We start from the raw sequence: 18,967 nt of genomic DNA, 5'->3' as shown, positions 1-18,967 counted from the left end.
AAGGAGAACCTAACTTCTTATTTGGGTTAAAGTTGTGGGAAATCAAATTCAAGTTCAAAGTAGGTTAAACTTTCAACTTATCACCCTGACAATTCAGCAAAATGAAAATAACCAGGCAGACAAAGCGTTTCCATAAAACTTTCTTTCTTATCTTCCCTAGTAAATTCTCTCACTAGACAGAAAAAAATAAAAGGAAATTTGTTTTTGATAGTCCTTATCTTTAAAGATTCTTAAAAATTCATGAAGGCTTGAAAAGACAGGAGAGTCAACAGCTGTTTATAGCAAGGAATTATGATGTGTTGCTGCTGTAGAGAAAAGTTAAAATCAAAAGGAATTTTGAGAAATTATTTCCTTAGCCTTCCTTAACACACTAGAGAAGTTTTTGACAATTTATAAGATTTACAGACTTAAAAAATAGGGCTTCAAACTACAACTATATTTAATACTATAATATTAACCAAGCTTTTAATTGCACGTTGAAAAATTCAAAACCACAATTCCCTCAGGAAGTGTAACTGTTACTGTTAAAAGAAAATAACAGGGATAATCACATTCATCAAATTTATTAAACCCAATACTATGCTAGTCACCATAATGTTCTTTTGTTCTTTCATCAAAGAATTCTTAGGCCATTCACTATTAAGTTACTGTTTAACTGGTAAATTGAGGCAAAATGCTAAATAACTTGAGAAGTCACAAGTGCAAAGTCCATTGTACAAAACTACCCAACCATGCTCCCTCTTTATGTACTTTTCCAGATATAATTTAAACTGTCTGAGAAAAAGGTGAATTCTAAATTGCTCATAAATTGACTTTTATTGTGCCTTTCTTTTTGCTTGAAAACTCCTTTCATACATTGCCACCGATTCAATTTCACCTGTAGGTAATGAACACAGAACTCATTGTGGGGGAAAACAAACCAGAATGTGAGAAAAGAGGTTATCAGATATACAAGGGAGTGAAACAGTTGATTGAAAAACACTTTAACCACAATATTTTTCCTCCATCTGCAGGAGGTCTTTGGAATATTTGTTACCGTTTCTCTCACGAAAAACCCTGAAAGTTCCCAAAGCTCCCAAGTTGAGTACTTACTTACCTGGTTCATCTGAATGCTGAGTCCGGGCTTTTATTTCTGCTAAGCTGGTCTCCCCCTCTGGGGGGACTGAAGCTGCTGCCTCCTCCTCAGTGTCCTCTACCTTAGTCACGGTAAAGTGTGGCATTGTTATTGAAATCCTGTGCTTTTTCTGTATTTAAACTTCCTTCCAGTCTACTCCGCCCACCCCTTCCTAGCTGTGTCCCTTTCAGACTCAGACACTGCCTAAGGGAGACTGACGCTGGGAACAGGGAAGTACTTTCACCTCACGTGATCAACAACCTTCGAGGGAGTGGAACACTGGAAGACACGCCTTCCACAGCATTTATCTTTCACTTAGCACTCCACCCTTTGCTTATGGTTATTAAACTCAAGAATCCCAAGAACTATTTAGGCAGCTTTCCTTTCCGAGAGCTGCCAAAAGCTGGAGAGTGGGCAGAATTCATGCACTGCAGCCTCCTGTGTGCTCACCCACATTCATTCAAATATGCACCACTTCTAAAAGTGAAGGGAATCAATAGTTGTTAAAGACCTACTCTAAGCTCTTCATTGCACTAGGAAGTTTTCATTATGATCTCATTTAATCATCAGGCTAAAGAACTTGCCCAAAGTCACAGAGCTTGTAAGTGGTGAAGCCCAGCTTAAAAACTTCTAATACCTTTGTAGGTAGGCAGCATAGAAGATGTTTCATGGGGGGGGGGGGGGGGGGGGGGAGACACACAAAATCATATATTACCTAAATTTCATTTGATGAATTCTTGTGTAGCACTGGTTAGTAATCTTGGCTGCACACTGGAATCACCTGGGAAGACTTAAAGAAAAAACACTGATGCCTGGGTCTCATCCTAGATATTCTGATTTAATTGCTCTCAAGTAGAGCCTGGGCAACAGACTCCCCGTGGTTCTCAGGTGCAGCCAAGGTTGAGAATTACTTCCGTACAGTATATGGGAAAGAGAAAAGTTTGACCTGTTGAGTTTTTGTAACTACTTTTATCATTGAAAGAAACTAAGTCAGGTGTGGTAGTATAGTATACCCTGGGTGATTTTGGTGATTTTTCCATACTTACAACTCAGGTAGCTATTCTACTAATTGATTCAAAGGAACCTAAAACACTACCAAATTATCAAAGACTTTTCAATATTATATTCTGGATTCCACATTCTTGAATATTTCAGTGCCACTGGATATTTCCAGTAGGATCTTGCCTTTCATATTTATCTTATAAACAGTTGAATTAGTCTGGTTGGTGTGGCTGAGGTTGAGCGTCAACCTATGAACCAGGAGGTAACAGTTTGATTCCAATAAGAGCACATGCCTAGGTAGTGGGCTCCATCTCCTTGGGGGTATGCAGGAGGCAGCTGATCAATGACTCTCTCTCATCATTGATGTTTCTATTTCTTTCTCCCTCTCCCTAACTCTCTAAAATCAATAAAACATATATGTTTTTAAAAAGAGTTGAGTTATGGCTAATCTTCCATAGTTGATGGACAGAAAAAAATGACTTGTGTTTATAAATCTGTGTACAGATTGTGCATCTAAACCTTGTACAATTTTATCCTGTCTTCTCTCCCCTCTAAAAAGTTCCCTAAACTAAACTAGTAGGAAGGTAACAAATTCCTGTTAATCTATGACAGGAGTAATTTGTTTATTAACTTGATGCTTTGGTACCATAGTTGTCAGCAATTTTGAAATAGTTCTCTCTTACAGTGGGCTATAAGTAAAAGTGCAGGGACATAAAGAAATTGAAGACAAAGTTATAGTACAGAAAAACTGTGGGTAAGAAAGTGGTAAAGTGCTATGTCTGAGGAGTGGTTAGATAGAGAGGGTGGGATGTAAGAAATAGCTGTTTTAGGTACATTAAACTACCACAATGAGATATCACTATACCTCCACCACCACAATGGTTAACATTGATAAGACTGACAATACCAAATTTGGCGAGAATGTGAACAAAAGAAATTTTCACACATGGTTACTGGTTCACCTACTTTGGAAAGGGTCTGGAACTTTCCCCTATAACCCATCAATTTCACTTCTAGGTATTCACCCCAAAAATGAAAACATATTCCTATAAAAGGACTTGTACAAGGATGTCCATAGCAGTTTATTACTAATAGCCAAAACCTGGAAACAACCAGGTGTACTCCACAGGAGAATGGGTCAAGTAACTATGATATATTCATACAAAGAATTACTATTCAGCTCTAAAAAGGAACAAATCAGCAACAATATGGATGAAACTGAAAAACATTATTCTATGTGAAAGAAGGCTTAAACAAGAGAGAACATAATATTAGAGTCCACTGATGAGGTTTTAGAACAGGCAAAATTAATCTATGGTACAAAAAAAACACCAGGATAATGGTTGCCTATGGCGAGATGAAGGTGATTAACTGGGATGGGGCCTGAGAGAACTTTCCAAGTGATGATAATATTATACATTTTGATAGAGTTTAGAGTTCCACAGGTGTATAAATTTGTCAAAACTCAGCCAATGTTCACTTAAAATGTGCGTATTTCACTGTATAAAGTTTGCCTTAAAAGAAAAAGATCTGTAAACAAATATGCATTTTGAAGTATTTGGGAAAAGTTAATTGATGCCTGCAATTTACCTTGATTGCACAAATAAGAAGATGGAAAGGCATGTGATAGGACAAGTATAAAATGTTAATGAAAGATGCTGAGTGGTGGATGTGGGGTTATCCTATATAATAAAAGGCTAATATGCAAATTAACCGAATAGTGGAACAACTGGTTGCTATGACACACACTGATCACCAGGGGACAGACACTCAATGCAGGAGCTGCCCCCTGGTGGTCAGTGTGTGTCATAGCAACCAGTTGTTCCGCTGTTTGGTCGATTTGCATATTAGCCTTTTATTATATAGGATTATGCAGGAGCTGCCCCATGGTGGTCAGTGCACTCCCACAGGGGGAGCGCTGTTCAGCCAGAAGCCAGGCTCACGGCTGGCGAGCACAGCAGTGGTGGCGGGAGCCTCTCCCGCCTCCGCAGCAGCACTAAGGATGTCCCCCAAGAGCTCCCAGACTGTGAGAGGGCAAAGGCCGGGGTGAGGGATCCCCCCCACCCCGAGTGCACGAATTTCGTGCACTGGGCTTCTAGTTTACTATGAAAGTCTTTAAACTTTCTGTATATTTGAAAGCTTTCATAATAAAATGTTGAAAAAGATACAATGAACTGACACAATTATGTAAATGAATAGATAAGTCACAGACTGGGAGGAAATATACAAAGGACTTGTATCTAGAACATACAGAAATGCCTTACAACTCAGTAATAAAACAACTCAACACAAAATGGGTAAAGTATTTAAACATTCAAGTCATAAAAGAAGTTACACAAATGGCTAATAAACACTTGAAGAAGTGCCCAACATTATTGGCCATTAGGGAGATGCACATTAAAATCACAATTGAAACTGCTGCAAGGATGTAGAGCAAGTGTTGGTGGCAATGTAAAATGGTACAACCACTTTGGAAAAAGGTCTGGCAGTTTTCAATAAATTTAGACATACATGTACCCTATGACCCAGCAATTTCTCTTCTAGGTATTTATTTACCCAAGAGAAATAAAAGCATATGTTCATTTAAAAATTTTTGAACAAATATGTTTACAGCAGTTTTATTCATAATGGCCCAACAGGAAACAACCCAAGTATCTGTCAACTAAAATCTAAAAAATCTTAGCATCTAAATATAAAAGCACATCACTTATGGCTCAAATTCTATTTCATGTAAGGTTTAGGCAGTTACATAAATGCTTTTACAGTACTCTGATTTTAGAGTATTGAATGTTGTTAGAAATTAGAGTCATCAAACAGGTTTGTAATATTTACTTTAAAAAAATGTATGGTATTTTTTTAAAGTAGTATGATATAAGCCAGGCTAGGGTAAAAGGCCTTTATAATAACATAGGGGCCGGTGGGCCGGGAGGCTGCAGTGGGCACCGGGGTGGGTCTCAGCCCATCCTTTGAGCCAGTGGGTGCGAGCAGCGGCTCTGCTGATGGCTGCAGGTGTGAGCGGGGCCAGCGCCAGTAGCAGGTGTGAGCACCGGGTGGGACCGTGGTGCATGGGAGCAAAGAATTTTCAGTAACCACCAGAGGCTCGCCCCAATGACAGCAACCAGCACCCTGCCTTGGTCTGGCACGCCCACTCACCTGCTCTACCATCCCGCTGCGCCCAATGCCCGCTATGTTCCACGTGCACACCCTGGTGGTCAGCACATGTCATAGCAACTAGTTGTTTGGTTGTTCCACCCTTCGGTCTATTTGCATATTAGCCTTTTATTATATAGGACTAGAGGCCCAGTGCACTAATTTGTGAACCAGTGGGGTCCCTCGGCCTAGCCTATGGGATCGGGCCAAAACAGGCTCTCCAACATCCCCCAAGTGGTCCCGGATTGTGAGAGGGCACAGGCCAGGCCGAGGGACCCCACTGGTGCACAATTGGGGCCAGGGAGGGACACAGGAGGTTGGCCAGCTGGGGAGGGACCCTGGGAGAGCTCCAGGGCATGTCTGGCCTGTCTTGCTCAGTCCCAATCAGCCGGACCCAGCAGCAAACTAACCTACCGGTCAGCGTGTCTTCCCCCTGGTGGTCAGTGCACGTCATAGCAAGTGGTTGAGTGGCCTTAGCATATCATTAGCATATTATACTTTGATTGGTTGAACGGATGACTGGATACTTAGCATATTAGGCTTTTATAATATAGGATAGGATTACTCCATTACACATTAGGCCAAATATTATACACATTATACTTATTTAACTAATTATTTTCAGTAAAACACTTTTTTGTGACTATGTCTGCTTTAAAAAATAAAAGCTCATTTTTTTTTTTAGCAGAATGGGTCTATTTGGGTAATATTTTCAGTACAATTTACTATGCTACACTACTTATTTTTAATCACAGCTAACAACTTATGATAACCAGCACTTTTGTTTTATTCAACCCATCTATTAAATAAACAAAGACAAGTTAGATTTAGTGAAAAGATCAAAACAATTAATGGAAAGTCAATGGAAATTTATTTTCAAATAAGGATTTTCTATCAGATTATAATACATTATTATACTATATTATGAAAAGTCAATAAATTTTAGAGCAAATCATGTATTTCCTCTGGGAAATGTATTGTACAAAAGATATACAAATAATCTACAACCACGCAATCTCATTGCTGAAATGATTCTAAAAAAGAATCTAGTAATTCATGCTAAAAATAGATCTGTGGTGCAAGAAAACTATAATAAGTGAGCAGTAACCCAAATCCCTAGAATTAAAAAGCCACATATATTTTGAATGCAGGAATTTTACCAAATGTCATTCTGTTCATTCTTGAGAACATCTTGTAGATATGATGTTGAGATTTTTAGTAACATGTTCAGTTACATTTTTTTAAAATAAAAAATGCAATTAAAGTTTGATCAAAGGTACCAGCATGCTAGTAAAAAGCTGGAGACATATAAAATAGAACAGACTAGCCGAAACCGGTTTGGCTCAGTGGATAGAGCGTCGGCCTGCGGACTCAAGGGTCCCAGGTTCGATTCCGGTCAAGGGCATGTACCTTGGTTGCGGGCACATCCCCAGTAGGGGGTATGCAGGAGGCAGCTGATCAATGTTTCTCTCTCATCGATGTTTCTAACTCTCTATCCCTCTCTCTTCCTCTCTGTAAAAAATCAATAAAATATATTAAAAAGAAAAGGATGTATAGACCAATCCTGTTGTATAAAAAAAATAAATAAAATAAAATAGAACAGACTAGATTTCATGAGCACACACAATGTAGATTTAATTTATCTTATCTGTCCACACCTTTTCACAGACTTCTTTCTCCATCTCTCACACACCTCATATGACAGTCTTATGCAAATACCTTAAGTGTGCGTGTGTACATGCACACACACACACAAGTTTAATGGGAGTGCTGAGCAAAGAATAATGGATTTGATATAGAAACAAATTCAAATCTTATGAATCTCTCCTAAGCTCCTATAGTTTGAAGACACCATTCTGAGAGCTTTATCCACTATTGACCTCTAGCTACACTTACCCTTTAAAATTGCAACCAGTTAATATTAATAGTTTTGTGCTTACAGTATTTGGTTTATTAGAAATGATGTTTTTATAAGAAGTAGTAAAGAAAGTGGAATTTATTTCCAAGCAGTTGCTTCTAATATTATTTCAAAATATTTAGGGTGGTATTCTTTTTTTTTTTTTAATATGTTTTTATTGATTTCAGAGAGGAAGAGAGAGGAAGAGAGAGATAGAAACATCAATGATGAGAGAGAACCACTGATCAGCTGCCCCTGCACGCCCCACACTGGGGATCAAGCCTGCAACCCAGACATGTGCCCTTGGCCGGAATCGAACCCGGGACCCTTCAGTCCGCAGGCTGACGCTCTATCCAAACTGGCCAGGGGTAGGGTGGTATTCTTATGGAATTGTTGCAACCACTAGCTAACAACTAAATAAATACAAGTAGAAACTAACTATATTACACTTTTTTTTTTTTTACTTATCTTACAAATGAGATTTTAATTAAACCTTTAACAGCACAACTTGTGCCCTATTCTTATTCCCCATCAGCAGCTAGTACAAGGCTTTGCACATACTGGTGGTTAATATATTTTAAAAAATCCTTTCACTACACAAAATAATGTTCTGGCTCAAGGTAAATTTATGAAGAACTCTAAGCCACAAAGGTTAATGTTTTATCCTCGTTTGTAAATTTTTCATACTCTTTATTCTATAAATCTTTATAACAATCTATACTAATAAAAGAGTAATATGCTAATTAGACCGGACATCTTCCTGACAAAGCTGGGGGTGTGGCCACCTGCAAACCCTCAGCGGCCCCAAGCCCAGGCCGGCCCCACCCCCCAGCCAGGACCCCCAACCCTGATCCAGGGCCCCCTTCAGGGCAGGCCAGCTGGCCCCCACCCGTGCACCAGGCCTCTATCCTATATAATAAAAGGGTAATATGCAAATTGACCCTAACAGCAGAACGACCGGAACGACTGCTGGACCAGTCACTATGAGGCACACTGACCACCTCTTTGTCCCTTCCCCTGGCCATCAGGCACCAATCACCTGAGGGCGAATGGGGAACTGGGGGTAGGGGGGCGGGGCCAGCTGTGGGCAGCTGGGGAAGATGGCCCTGATCGCAGGCCAGGCCTAGGAACCGTACCCGTGCACGAATTTTGTGCACCAGGCCTCTAGTCTATATATATAAAAGGTTAAGTGTCTGTCCCACGGGCAGCTATGACGCGTACTGACCATCTATATGTGTAAAAGGCTAAGTGTCCGCCCGGCCAGTATCTATGACATGCACTGACCACCAGGGGGCCGACCCTCAATGCAGGAGCTGTCATTACTCATACTGGCCATTTAAAAATAAACAGCACCACAGACCTGGCGCTGACAAACCAAAACTCAGCTTCTCTCAAGTGGGACACAGGCCCCGCCACCACCCCGGAATGACATCCCATCAAATCAGACCCCATGGCGCAAAATGCGGCCCACAGCCCAGCCCAGCCCAGCCCAGCCGGAAAACAGTTGCTGTGGGTGCCGGGTAATGATGTCACACAGCAATGCCTGGCTTCCTCTCTAGCAACTAGCCTCCTTGGAGTTTCTTCAGCCCAGGAACCCAACTTGCTTTATAGCCAGGTGCAAACATTTCACAGATTAACCAAATGTTTGTGAAGCATTTTCACGTGACTCATCTCATTTGATCCTCACAGAAGTCCTGCAGTAGGTAGATAGGAGACTTGGTAGAATCCTATTTTCTTTTCATTTGCCAGAAAATAGAGATTTAGAAAGTTTAGAAACTTGACCTGACTGAAAGAAGTAAGAAATGGTGGAATTTGAAAATGACTTCATGTTTTCTTACTGCGCAGAATATAGTCCAACACTGCTGCAGTTAAATATTTTACTCTTTGTTCTCCCTGTGTGATCTACAGTAATAACCTGCTTCATGATGATATTTACTGCTGTGTTGCTGACAACTACCTGAAAGAGAAGTTGGGGTGCTTCACTGGGCTGGAAAAAGTTTAGCTAAATCAGAAAGCAGGTCTAATTAAGCAAGTTTATTCTATATCTATAAAAGGCTAAGTTGACTCGTGCATGAGCAATACATAGAAAGCTCTCGCTGGTGCCAATTGCACATGTGTGTTTCAATCTGTCATTGTAGATTGTGAATTTGGTTGACACTTCTATTATAAAGAAAGGACGAATAGCGATATTAAAATATTTCTTCTAATTAATTTCCTTTCAATGTGCATGAATCCATGCACCAGGACACTAGTCAATCTAATAATTCGTCCTGTTGAGAGAAATGTGTTTGAGAGGTAAAAGATCTGAATTTCTTTAAAATATCTAACTTCAAATATGAAGTTATATGGAGAGAGGAAAGAGATAATATGTGCTAGAGCAAAGATTCTTAAGAAAAATATCAGACTTGCATGAAAGACTACGTCACTGCCCTACCACATTCAGATAACTCATGCTTCAAAGGGCCATTGGTAGGCAAACACTACCTCACATCCCCTTGAATGTGGTATCATTCGGGTTAGGCAAACATATGAAAGGCTATGAACCATTTCTTGAGAACAGTGTTTTGCAGATTATCTCTGGTAAAGAAATATTTTCATTGTGGGCTAAAAATTTTGTTAAAAAATAAAGTGTAAATTACTAGAAAATGAAATAAAAATACACAAAACATAAGTTTCAATTTTTATTAAGTTCAAAAGACATAAAATTATTCTTTCAAACTACTATACAAGTTCCTTACAAACTCTCCATTTCTGAGCTCATGCCTTACAGACAGGTAATAAACAGCTCACGGGCCAGCACTGTCTGCATACTACACTCTCAATAGCCCTCTGTTACAGAATCTTGTAAACATTTTAGTGAAAAGAGAATGAGAAGTTCATTATTTAAATTTAGAGCTATAATTGGAGCCTGAAAAGTATACTGGCTCTCATTCTTTAGAATACGTTAATACGTTTTCCTTATTTACTTTTTTGAAAATTCAGCAAAACCTTCTCCCACAGATACTGCAACAGTAAATATTAGTTTAAAGTATCAAAATGGTCACAAATTCTAAAATTTACCTTACTATGTAGACAATTATAGAAAGAATTAAATAATTATTTTGGTGAGGATCAACTACCATTGATAGCAAGAACTTAAAACTTCTACATCTTGCCCCACCGATGTGGCTCAGTGGTTGAGCGTTGACCCATGAACCAGGAGGTCACAGTTCAATTCCTGGTCAATCAGGGCACATGCCTGGGGTTGCAGGCTCGATCCCCAGTAGGGGGCGTGCAAGAGGCAGCTGATCAGTGATTCTCATCATTGATGCTTCTCTCTCTCTCTCCCTCTCCCTTCTATTGACTTTAGAGAAAGCCAATAAAAAACACATTTAAAAAAGAAGTACATTTTCCTTTTAAAAAAATAAACACTCTACATCTCAAAATTACATAAGACTGCCTATGAAAACTGATTTTTATAAAATGACACCAATGATGAATATTGTATAATGCATTTGGGGGCCAACAACTGCAAGATAATACTGTTCATAGAAAAAAACACATTATTTTCTGATGGATTCATAATATTGTAGAGAAGGAAGACAAAGAGTTCTCCAAACTAAACTTCAGGAAAATAGCTTTGCTGAGGCTGAAGAAATCATGCATTCTTCAATATATTTGAGTGTCCACTATGTGCCAGGAAAGAGGAATCCAAAGGACAACAAGGAACTCGAGATCTTGTTATCCAATTAAGGAATAGACTAAAAGGCAATATAAAACCAGGACTATACATACAAATACATTATAAGCATAGAAAGACCCTTCAGAGCACAACATACTATCACCTTACCCAGTTACTTCTTCAGGGACCTAAACTTGTGAGTCTTTACTAGAGAAAAGAATGCAGTAGGATAGTTGATGAATAGCTACTTTAATTTGATAGCTAAGTCAGTCATTTTGGCTGCTGACCCAAATACGAAAAAGGCATTATCAAAAGTATATGAGTACTCTGGGCTCTCAGTTTCCACTGTTACTTTTTATTTTATTTTATTTTTTTTACAATATTGTTAGTTCCTATATAAGGCTGCCCATCTCTTTCATTAGTCTAATGTCATTATAGTCCAGGTATGATGGAACCCAAGAAACACCAACCAAAGAGAGAGCACTGGCAGTTATTTCATTTCTGATGTGACATTTCATTCTTTTATTGTGAAATACTTGCTAGATGAGCTTCTAGTCAATACTATAAACAGTGTATAGAAAATAAAAACAGATATTAAGCAACATATTGTCGAAACTTAGGGCATATTTTCAAAAGAGGAAGTGAAAACGCAATTCAAAACAAAATGTCCTGGTTAATTTTCATCTCATAGAAAAAGTGTCTTTATAAGTTATTACTTCCTCCCTCCCCTGCAACAAAACATTTTAAAATAGATTTGTACTTGGGTCAAAATACAAATATTCATTAACTTTAGGACAGATGGACTAATGCAAGTAACTAAATCAATAACTGTTCAGGTAATTCAGCACTACTACACTGCCCTGGTATTTGCACATCATTTGTGTTAAAAAAAAACACACAAACAGTAAAATACACATTGTTTGAATAGATTTTCTTTTAGGAACATAGAACTTTATTTGGGAAACGCCATTTTATTTACTGCCCCCCCCCCCACTATTTCCTTTAATGCCCCCAATGCCAAAGTAATTGCAAAAATGTACACAAAACAAAAATTGCATTTCTTTTATGCTTCCTCTTCTGTAATATACAACCGAAGCTTAATTAATATTTCAACAGAGCCAACCATTGTTAATATAGTAGAGAAAGTGTAATGACAAGAACAATGGTATCAGAATCACACACATTTTCCTTATTTAACCATATCAGCTTCAGTTTTCTCCTGGATAAGAAATCCCATCTTACCTCAGAAGAAAATTTACTTTTTTTTTTTCAATGAAAAAAAATCAAAACTGATGATTTTTAGGAAAGTAAAGAATTAACTTCATCTGATAGGAAAGAGCACTTTCTATTTCCTGCTAATTATTAAATTATTTTTGTAACTAACACACTGCTAAATGAGAAAAAAATAAATCAACAAAACATAATTTTTACATGCATTTTAGGATGTAGATTAACCAACTTTGAAAAGAAGTATCATTTCTAGATATTTTTTTAAAAGCTAGGGGCTAATACTCTCAACATAGAATAAAGATAAAGAAAAATTTCAGTTGAATTCAATTTCTCATAGATCTGCAAAATGAAAATGTACATGTATATATAAGAATGTTTAACTATTAGTGTTTTCTTTTTTAAAACTAGCAATATAAAAAATGAATAGCCTTACCCCAAAGAAAAAGCAGACTCAGCTGGTAAAATGAAGGAAATTCAGGTGCCACTTTCCTAAAAATTAAAGCTACCTACCAAATGGTTCCAACTGTAAACAGATGAATGCTATCAAGTGAGTATCTTGCACAAATTTCTCAAGGCCATGAAAAATGTAATAAGGCTTAGCAATGCAGTAATAAAAATGCAAAGCAGAAGTTGACACTGATTAATTTAGCAAGGAAACCGGAGACTGAAACCCAGCTCTGAGCTAAAATAACAGAAAATTTTAAAAAGAAAAAACAACAACCCAAAGTTAGACTTAAGACATAAACATACTTGTCATTTCCTTATAACTTAACACAGGCTTTTGTTTTCCATATCTGTACTTCTCAACTGCAAAAAAAAAAAAAATCAATTTTAGAAGGAAAAAATAAAATAAAAAGCTTCAGCCCTTACATTCTTTCAATTAAGACAGCCAAAGGTTTTGCATAGTCTCTCAGATTAACTTACATACAATATTGACTTGATTATGAAATTTTGTTAACTCTAAATTCCTCCAATGATTTAATGGTGGTTTAAAATCCTTCAAAAGTAAAATGTATCTAAATATGAGAAGTGTTTAAAATATGACAAATGAACATTGTAGAACTGAGCAAGTATTGTAATATTTCCCTTATTAATCAACAACTGAACTTCCACAGTTAAAGCAAAGTGCTGTGTGTGTATGTATTGTATGTTCTAAAGTTCTGTGTTCATATCTTCATATTTAATTGCTGGGATTCTAAAAAATAGAGCAAAGCACTAATCCTAGGGTTTTAATGGAAATACCTTGTTTTTCCATTTACTTATAACACTTCATTAAAATATTGCATTTGTTTTACCCATTCAAAAAATAAAATAATTTCATAATTCCTACAATATAGTTCTCCAAACTTTCATAACTACTGTTAAGAAACACATCACCAAGAACTTAAAACACATATAATTTACATTATTCTGAGTCAACAAGGCCACCACGTGTAGCTGTGCAGATTGTGTCAGGCCAAAAGGAAAGGGGGCTGGAGGCTGTGGGCTGAAATCCAATTTGCCCTTCTCCAATGAAGTTTGGAAGGGGTGCCTTTTTAGAATTTGCACAAGGGTCTTGCTAGTCCACAAGTATTTATTAGGCAAACAGAGTCCACTATCCAAAAGTTTACAGCATGTCATACTCATAGGTCATTACAAATTGCCTTAAAAGTCAGTATGAGAAACATTCCCCTTTTTCTAACAGCCTTATTTAAAATGGGAAAGTATGACTTTTATGAGGTCCCCAGGTCCCCAAGCGTATCTTCTTTCTTTTCTATTCCAGTAGGTAATATCAAAGCAAAGCTTATGAGAATCTGGAATTAAGAACATGCCACTGAGAGGAAAATAATGAAATCCTTGATGGGACGAATTAGTGAGGACAAAGAAGAGACCATTAAAGATAAAAGAGAAGAAGTTGAAGCACCACTTTACCAATCGCTGGCATTTAATCAAAATATCTAGAGCAGTGGTTCTCAACCTTCCTAATGCCGCAACCCTTTAATACAGTTCCTCATGTTGTGGTGACCCCCAACCATAAAATCATTTTCGTTTCTACTTCATAACTGTAATTTTGCTACTGTTATGAATCGTAATGTAAATATCTGTGTTTTCCGATGGTCTTAGGCAACCCCTGTGAAAGGGTTGTTCGACCCCCAAAGGGGTCATGACCCACAGGTTGAGAACCGCTGATCTAGAGCATTCTATGATAAACTTCTATAAAAGAAAGCCTTTTCTATTAAAGCACCTAATTGCAGCTCAACAATTTTAAAGTTTTTATTATAGACTAGAGGCTCGGTGCACGAAATTTGTGCAGGGGTAGGGGGGTGCTGTTCCTCAACCCGGCCTGCACCCTCTCCAATCTGGGACCCCTCGGGGGATGTCTGACTACCGGTTTAGGCCCGATCCCAACCAGCAGTCAGACATCCCTCTCACAATCCGGGACTGCTGGCTCCTAACCGCTTCTGTCTGCCAGCCTGATTGCCCTCTAACTGCTCCCCTGCCGGCCTGATTGAAGCCTAACTGCTCCCCTACCAGCCTGATCACCCCCAACTTCCCTCCCCTGACAGCCTCATCGCCCCCAACTGCCCTCCCCTGCCACAACCCACCTCCTCTGCCAGGACCTGCCTCCTCTGTGCGAGGCAATGGAGATGACGGGACCAGCCTCCTCCGCACCATGCAGAGCTGCGGGACCTCCAGGCCTTACCATGTGGAGCGGCCGCCAGGCCCTGCCTCTACTGTGCGCGCGGCCATCTTGTGGTGGCCATCTTGTGACGATGTCACATGAGGGCGTGACGCCACCTACGCTTTTATTATATAGGATGTTTTCAAATATACATACACCACAGAAAACAGTAAAATGCATCCCTGTTTTTTAACTCTATATCTTCAACTTAGTATATATTTATTGAGTACAAGTTATGTGGCATCACCATTATTCTAGGTGCTGAAGATACCAAAACAACTTTTGTCTCTGTCCTTAAGAGAACCGTCAGCCTAATTGAGAAAGATAACATGTAAACAAAACAAAATTAAGTGAAATAGGTGCTGTTATCTATATATATAAAAGCTTAAGCGACCGTTATGACCGAATGACCAGAACGACTGGTCGACCAGTCGCTATGATGTGCACTGACCACCAGGGGGCAGGCGCTCAATGCAGGAGCTGCCCCCTGGTGGTCAGTGCACTCCCACAGGGGGAGTGCCGCTTAGCCAGAAGCCGGGCTCACGGCTGGTGAGCACAGCTGCGGCAGCAGAAGCCTCTCCTGACTCCACGCAGCACTACTAAGCACCGGCGGCAGGCGCAGCAGGCTGAGCGGTGCAGCGCCAGCTTGGGCTCCTCCCTGACTGCCTGCTGCTTGGCGCACTGCTACATCCCCTGAGGGGTCCCGGATTGCGAGAGGGTGTAGGCCAGGCTGAGGGACCACTCCCCTTCCCATGCACAAGTTCGTGCACTGGGCCTCTAGTATAATAGTAATAATAAGTATAAGGGACATAGGGACTTAAAGAAATAGATTAGTTCTATCTGGGTGTAGGGATGAATCTAAAAAGGTTTCAGAGAGGGTGACTCTTGAGGGAGGGACTTACCTTAATTATTTTTGCATCTCTACCACCTAATGCTGCTCCATAAAAACTTGGTAACAGCCAGTCTCAGTTGGAATACATGGAGCTCTTTGACTCAACTGGCTTTTAAGTCTACTCCACTTCAGAAACCTACTTCCAAGGCTGTACAATATATCCTGTTAACACTGGAACTGCCCCTCCTCTGAAACCATTAACTCCAGCATTCAACTGTCTGACCACAGTCTGATCCTTCCACATCTTTCACAACCACTTTACCTCATTAATTCCTCCAGTCTGTTAGGTCTCCATTTCACCTCAGTTCATCACTTTCCTTTGCTGTATTTTTTTACTGTGTATTATTCTAAAATTTGCTGTATTTTTCTATTTTTTGTGTTTTGATGTGTATTTCTATTGATGCATTTATCATACAGCATTATAATTTATATGAAAATGTGTTTCCTTTCTCTATTAGATCATAGTTTTACTTAGAATAGTTATTAAATTCTTTTTATCAGTCCTGTATCCTTAAATACCCAGAACAGGGCCTGACCCATAAGTGCTCAGTAGATATTTGATGAAGGAATGGATAGTGTTCTCGTTATTTTCACCACTACGGATGAGCTCTCCAAAGGCAGAAACAATATATTACCTGAATATTTCCTATAATTCCTACCAGAGTGCCTCACACATATCAGAACCTTTATTGATTATAAAAGGTTGAAATGTATTACAGTCTGTATGAGGCATATAAAAATATGTTCCTTGCTCTCTTTTGGTATTATTCTTTTGACCATCAATTAAGATAATCAAATACTCATGAAGCAAATGTAATAAAATGTTCATCCTAGCAGAAGCAAAATGATATAAATGGAAAGCACTGGATAGAAGCCAGAAGGCCTGCATGTCAGCTTTGGTTTTGCCACTCTGTGGTCTACAATATAACTGTTTCTGTAAGCCTTAGTTTCCTCATTCATTAAAATGAGGTCTGACCCAAATTCAATTCTTGATTACCTGAGATTACCTAACATGCTATGCCTCTTTAAAATTTTTATTATAAAAGTGATACACTAGTAATATAAAAAATTGTACATGTCCTTCTAAATTGAAAGAAAAATTCCCACTCTCCACTCTATTTTCAAATTCCTTTAGTCTGTTAGCGTCTGTTGAGATATCCATTCTCAACAGTTCCTTCTGTATCTTTAAGACATTCTTTAGGCATAAGCAAATACAGTGCTAAGAGTCTTGCTTTTATTTACCAGCTGGACAGTCCCATAACTTCTAATGAACCCTGACACAATGAAAAGAGAACAATAAATACTTTGATAGCAAAAGGCCAACAGTAGAAAAAATTAAAATACAGATCTAAGTATTTAAAACTTCATGCATCACCCCTGCCTTGGTTGTGCAATGTAATGTGAGTAAAAGGTATGTAATAAAAAACAAACTTAGTTAGCGTGGCAAACTTCTCTACAGTAAGAAACATGGGAGGCCTGAGGATTGTGGGGAAAGGATTGAGAATCATAACAATATTACAACCATAGAAGGATGTGTGGAAAGGGAAGTATATATATATACATATATATATATGTATATATATATATGTACACACACAACAGAATTCTAAATATTAAAATAGCAAACACAATTTTGAAATACACTATGAGCTTAACAATAGAGTTAATTGGCCCTAGCCGGTTTTGCTCAGTGGATAGAGCATCAGCCTGTGGACTGAAGGGTCCCAGGTTCGATTCCCACAAGGGCAGGCACAATTCGGGCTCGATTCCCAGTAGGGGGCGTGCAGGAGACAGCCAATCAATGATTTCCTCTCATCATTGATGTTTCTATCTCTCTCTCCCACTCCCTTACTCTCTGAAATTAATTAAAAATAGAGTTAATTGTAGAAAAGGAAGTAGCTTTCCTATACTAACTCCAGCCCAGAGACAAATGTAGTTTATATATGTCCTTGATTTTCTTGACAACAACATTCTTTGAAGACCTATGTCTAACAAGGGATTAGAAAGCCAAAGGTGAAATAATTATATTTCTAACCAGTTCCCTCTAACAATGAGAAAAATATATCAAAGGATGATAGTCTTCATAAGAATAAAAATTTAAAAAAAGAGAAAAAGTAGGTCATGGGGAAAGTAGGAAACTAGTTTCTTCAGAATATGGGGGAATGTGTGATCCAATGGCTGGACAGTTAATTTCCCTTCCATCTGGTACCAGAGAATATTTAAACATTAAGAAATATGCTATATATAGAGCCAAGCTTTAACTTCTGTATCCACGTAAACAACATAGATTTCACCTACACATAGGTGAAATCCAAGTTTTCCTCTTATAGTATAAAATGATACCACTCTGGACTGTAAAGAATGCTTACAGGTAAGGTAATGGCCTGGACAAGAATCCTGTTCTCAAAAGCTAACACATTTCAGAAACAAACCAACTTTTTAAAACAAAATACAAATGCAATTCCATAACATATAAGCCACAAATCTAAAAACATTTAACTATAAATTACCTAATGACAATTACAGCAATAAAAAAAATTAACACCGATATAGCCTTTATCTGGTATTTTTACAACCTCAATACAGTATGTAAACAACTATAATTTAGAGTTAATTTGGAAGAAAGGGAATTATTTTTTATTTTATAATGCAATTTAAATGCTGTGTAAACAGTGTAAAGTTTGTCAAGTTGAAAATAGTTAAGTCCAAAAACCAACCTGTAATATCTCCATTAAATAAGTGATTAGTTGAAGATAAGTGAATTCTAGGACTATAAACTACCAAATCTACCTTCTCTACAGACATTGAAAAATACAAACAGAAATAAGGAACTAAAATTATTCTGGTTTCCTCACCCCTTGGGTTAGAAGGACAGTATTTCCTGACACTAGAAAACGGTAAGTCAGCCTCACTCTCAAAAGTCAGTGGTTGAAGCTATGGTTTTCAAATTTGGGTAGAATATCATTTTCAGAGTCTAAGATTCTTACTAGAAATTTCCACTAACAGACTTATCTACAGTTAGAATACAGAACTAAATATATAAAGAACATAAAACTAAATATATGAAGCAGTACGGCAGTTCTCAAAAAATGTTATGATCTCTTAATTCACTTCTCTCCTCATCACCTCTTCTCACTAAATCCAATGAAAAGGTCCAAGCTAGCCAACACAAATTGATTGGTTCAGGAAGCTAAAAGTCTTCAGTGGTCAATCTAAGTTAGAAGTGGCTTGTGTGCTACTTCCTGACTACAAAGGTTCAATACTCAATACATTCCCTTTAAAGTTCAAAGTGAAAACATTAAGTTGGAATCAGCCCCTACAAACCTCTTCAGAATTTCTCTCTTCAAACGGATAGCACA

The 18,967-nt window shown here is 38.3% G+C and overlaps 1 protein-coding gene across 4 annotated transcripts in view; it reads right to left on the bottom strand.

The window, feature by feature from the left end:
* SLC12A6 (solute carrier family 12 member 6) overlaps positions 1–18,967 on the bottom strand; it is a 103,157-nt gene that overhangs the window by 82,047 nt on the left and 2,143 nt on the right. For 2 of the 4 annotated variants that reach the window (XM_079768276.1, XM_079768277.1), the window contains exon 1: positions 1,097–1,556. The exons of the other annotated variants lie outside the window; for them this stretch is intronic. In XM_079768276.1, coding sequence (XP_079624402.1) covers positions 1,097–1,220 — 124 coding nt within the window. In that variant the 5' untranslated portion in view covers positions 1,221–1,556. Of the gene's footprint in view, positions 1–1,096; positions 1,557–18,967 lie in introns of those variants that run through there. 4 annotated transcript variants of the gene reach the window in all.

This window comes from Cnephaeus nilssonii (assembly GCF_951640355.1).
Source record: "Cnephaeus nilssonii genome assembly, chromosome: 4".
In the NCBI taxonomy this organism is placed as follows: Eukaryota; Metazoa; Chordata; class Mammalia; order Chiroptera; family Vespertilionidae; genus Cnephaeus; species Cnephaeus nilssonii.
The sequence above is the reverse complement of the archived record's forward strand: the minus strand, read 5'-3'. Positions and strand labels throughout refer to the sequence as shown.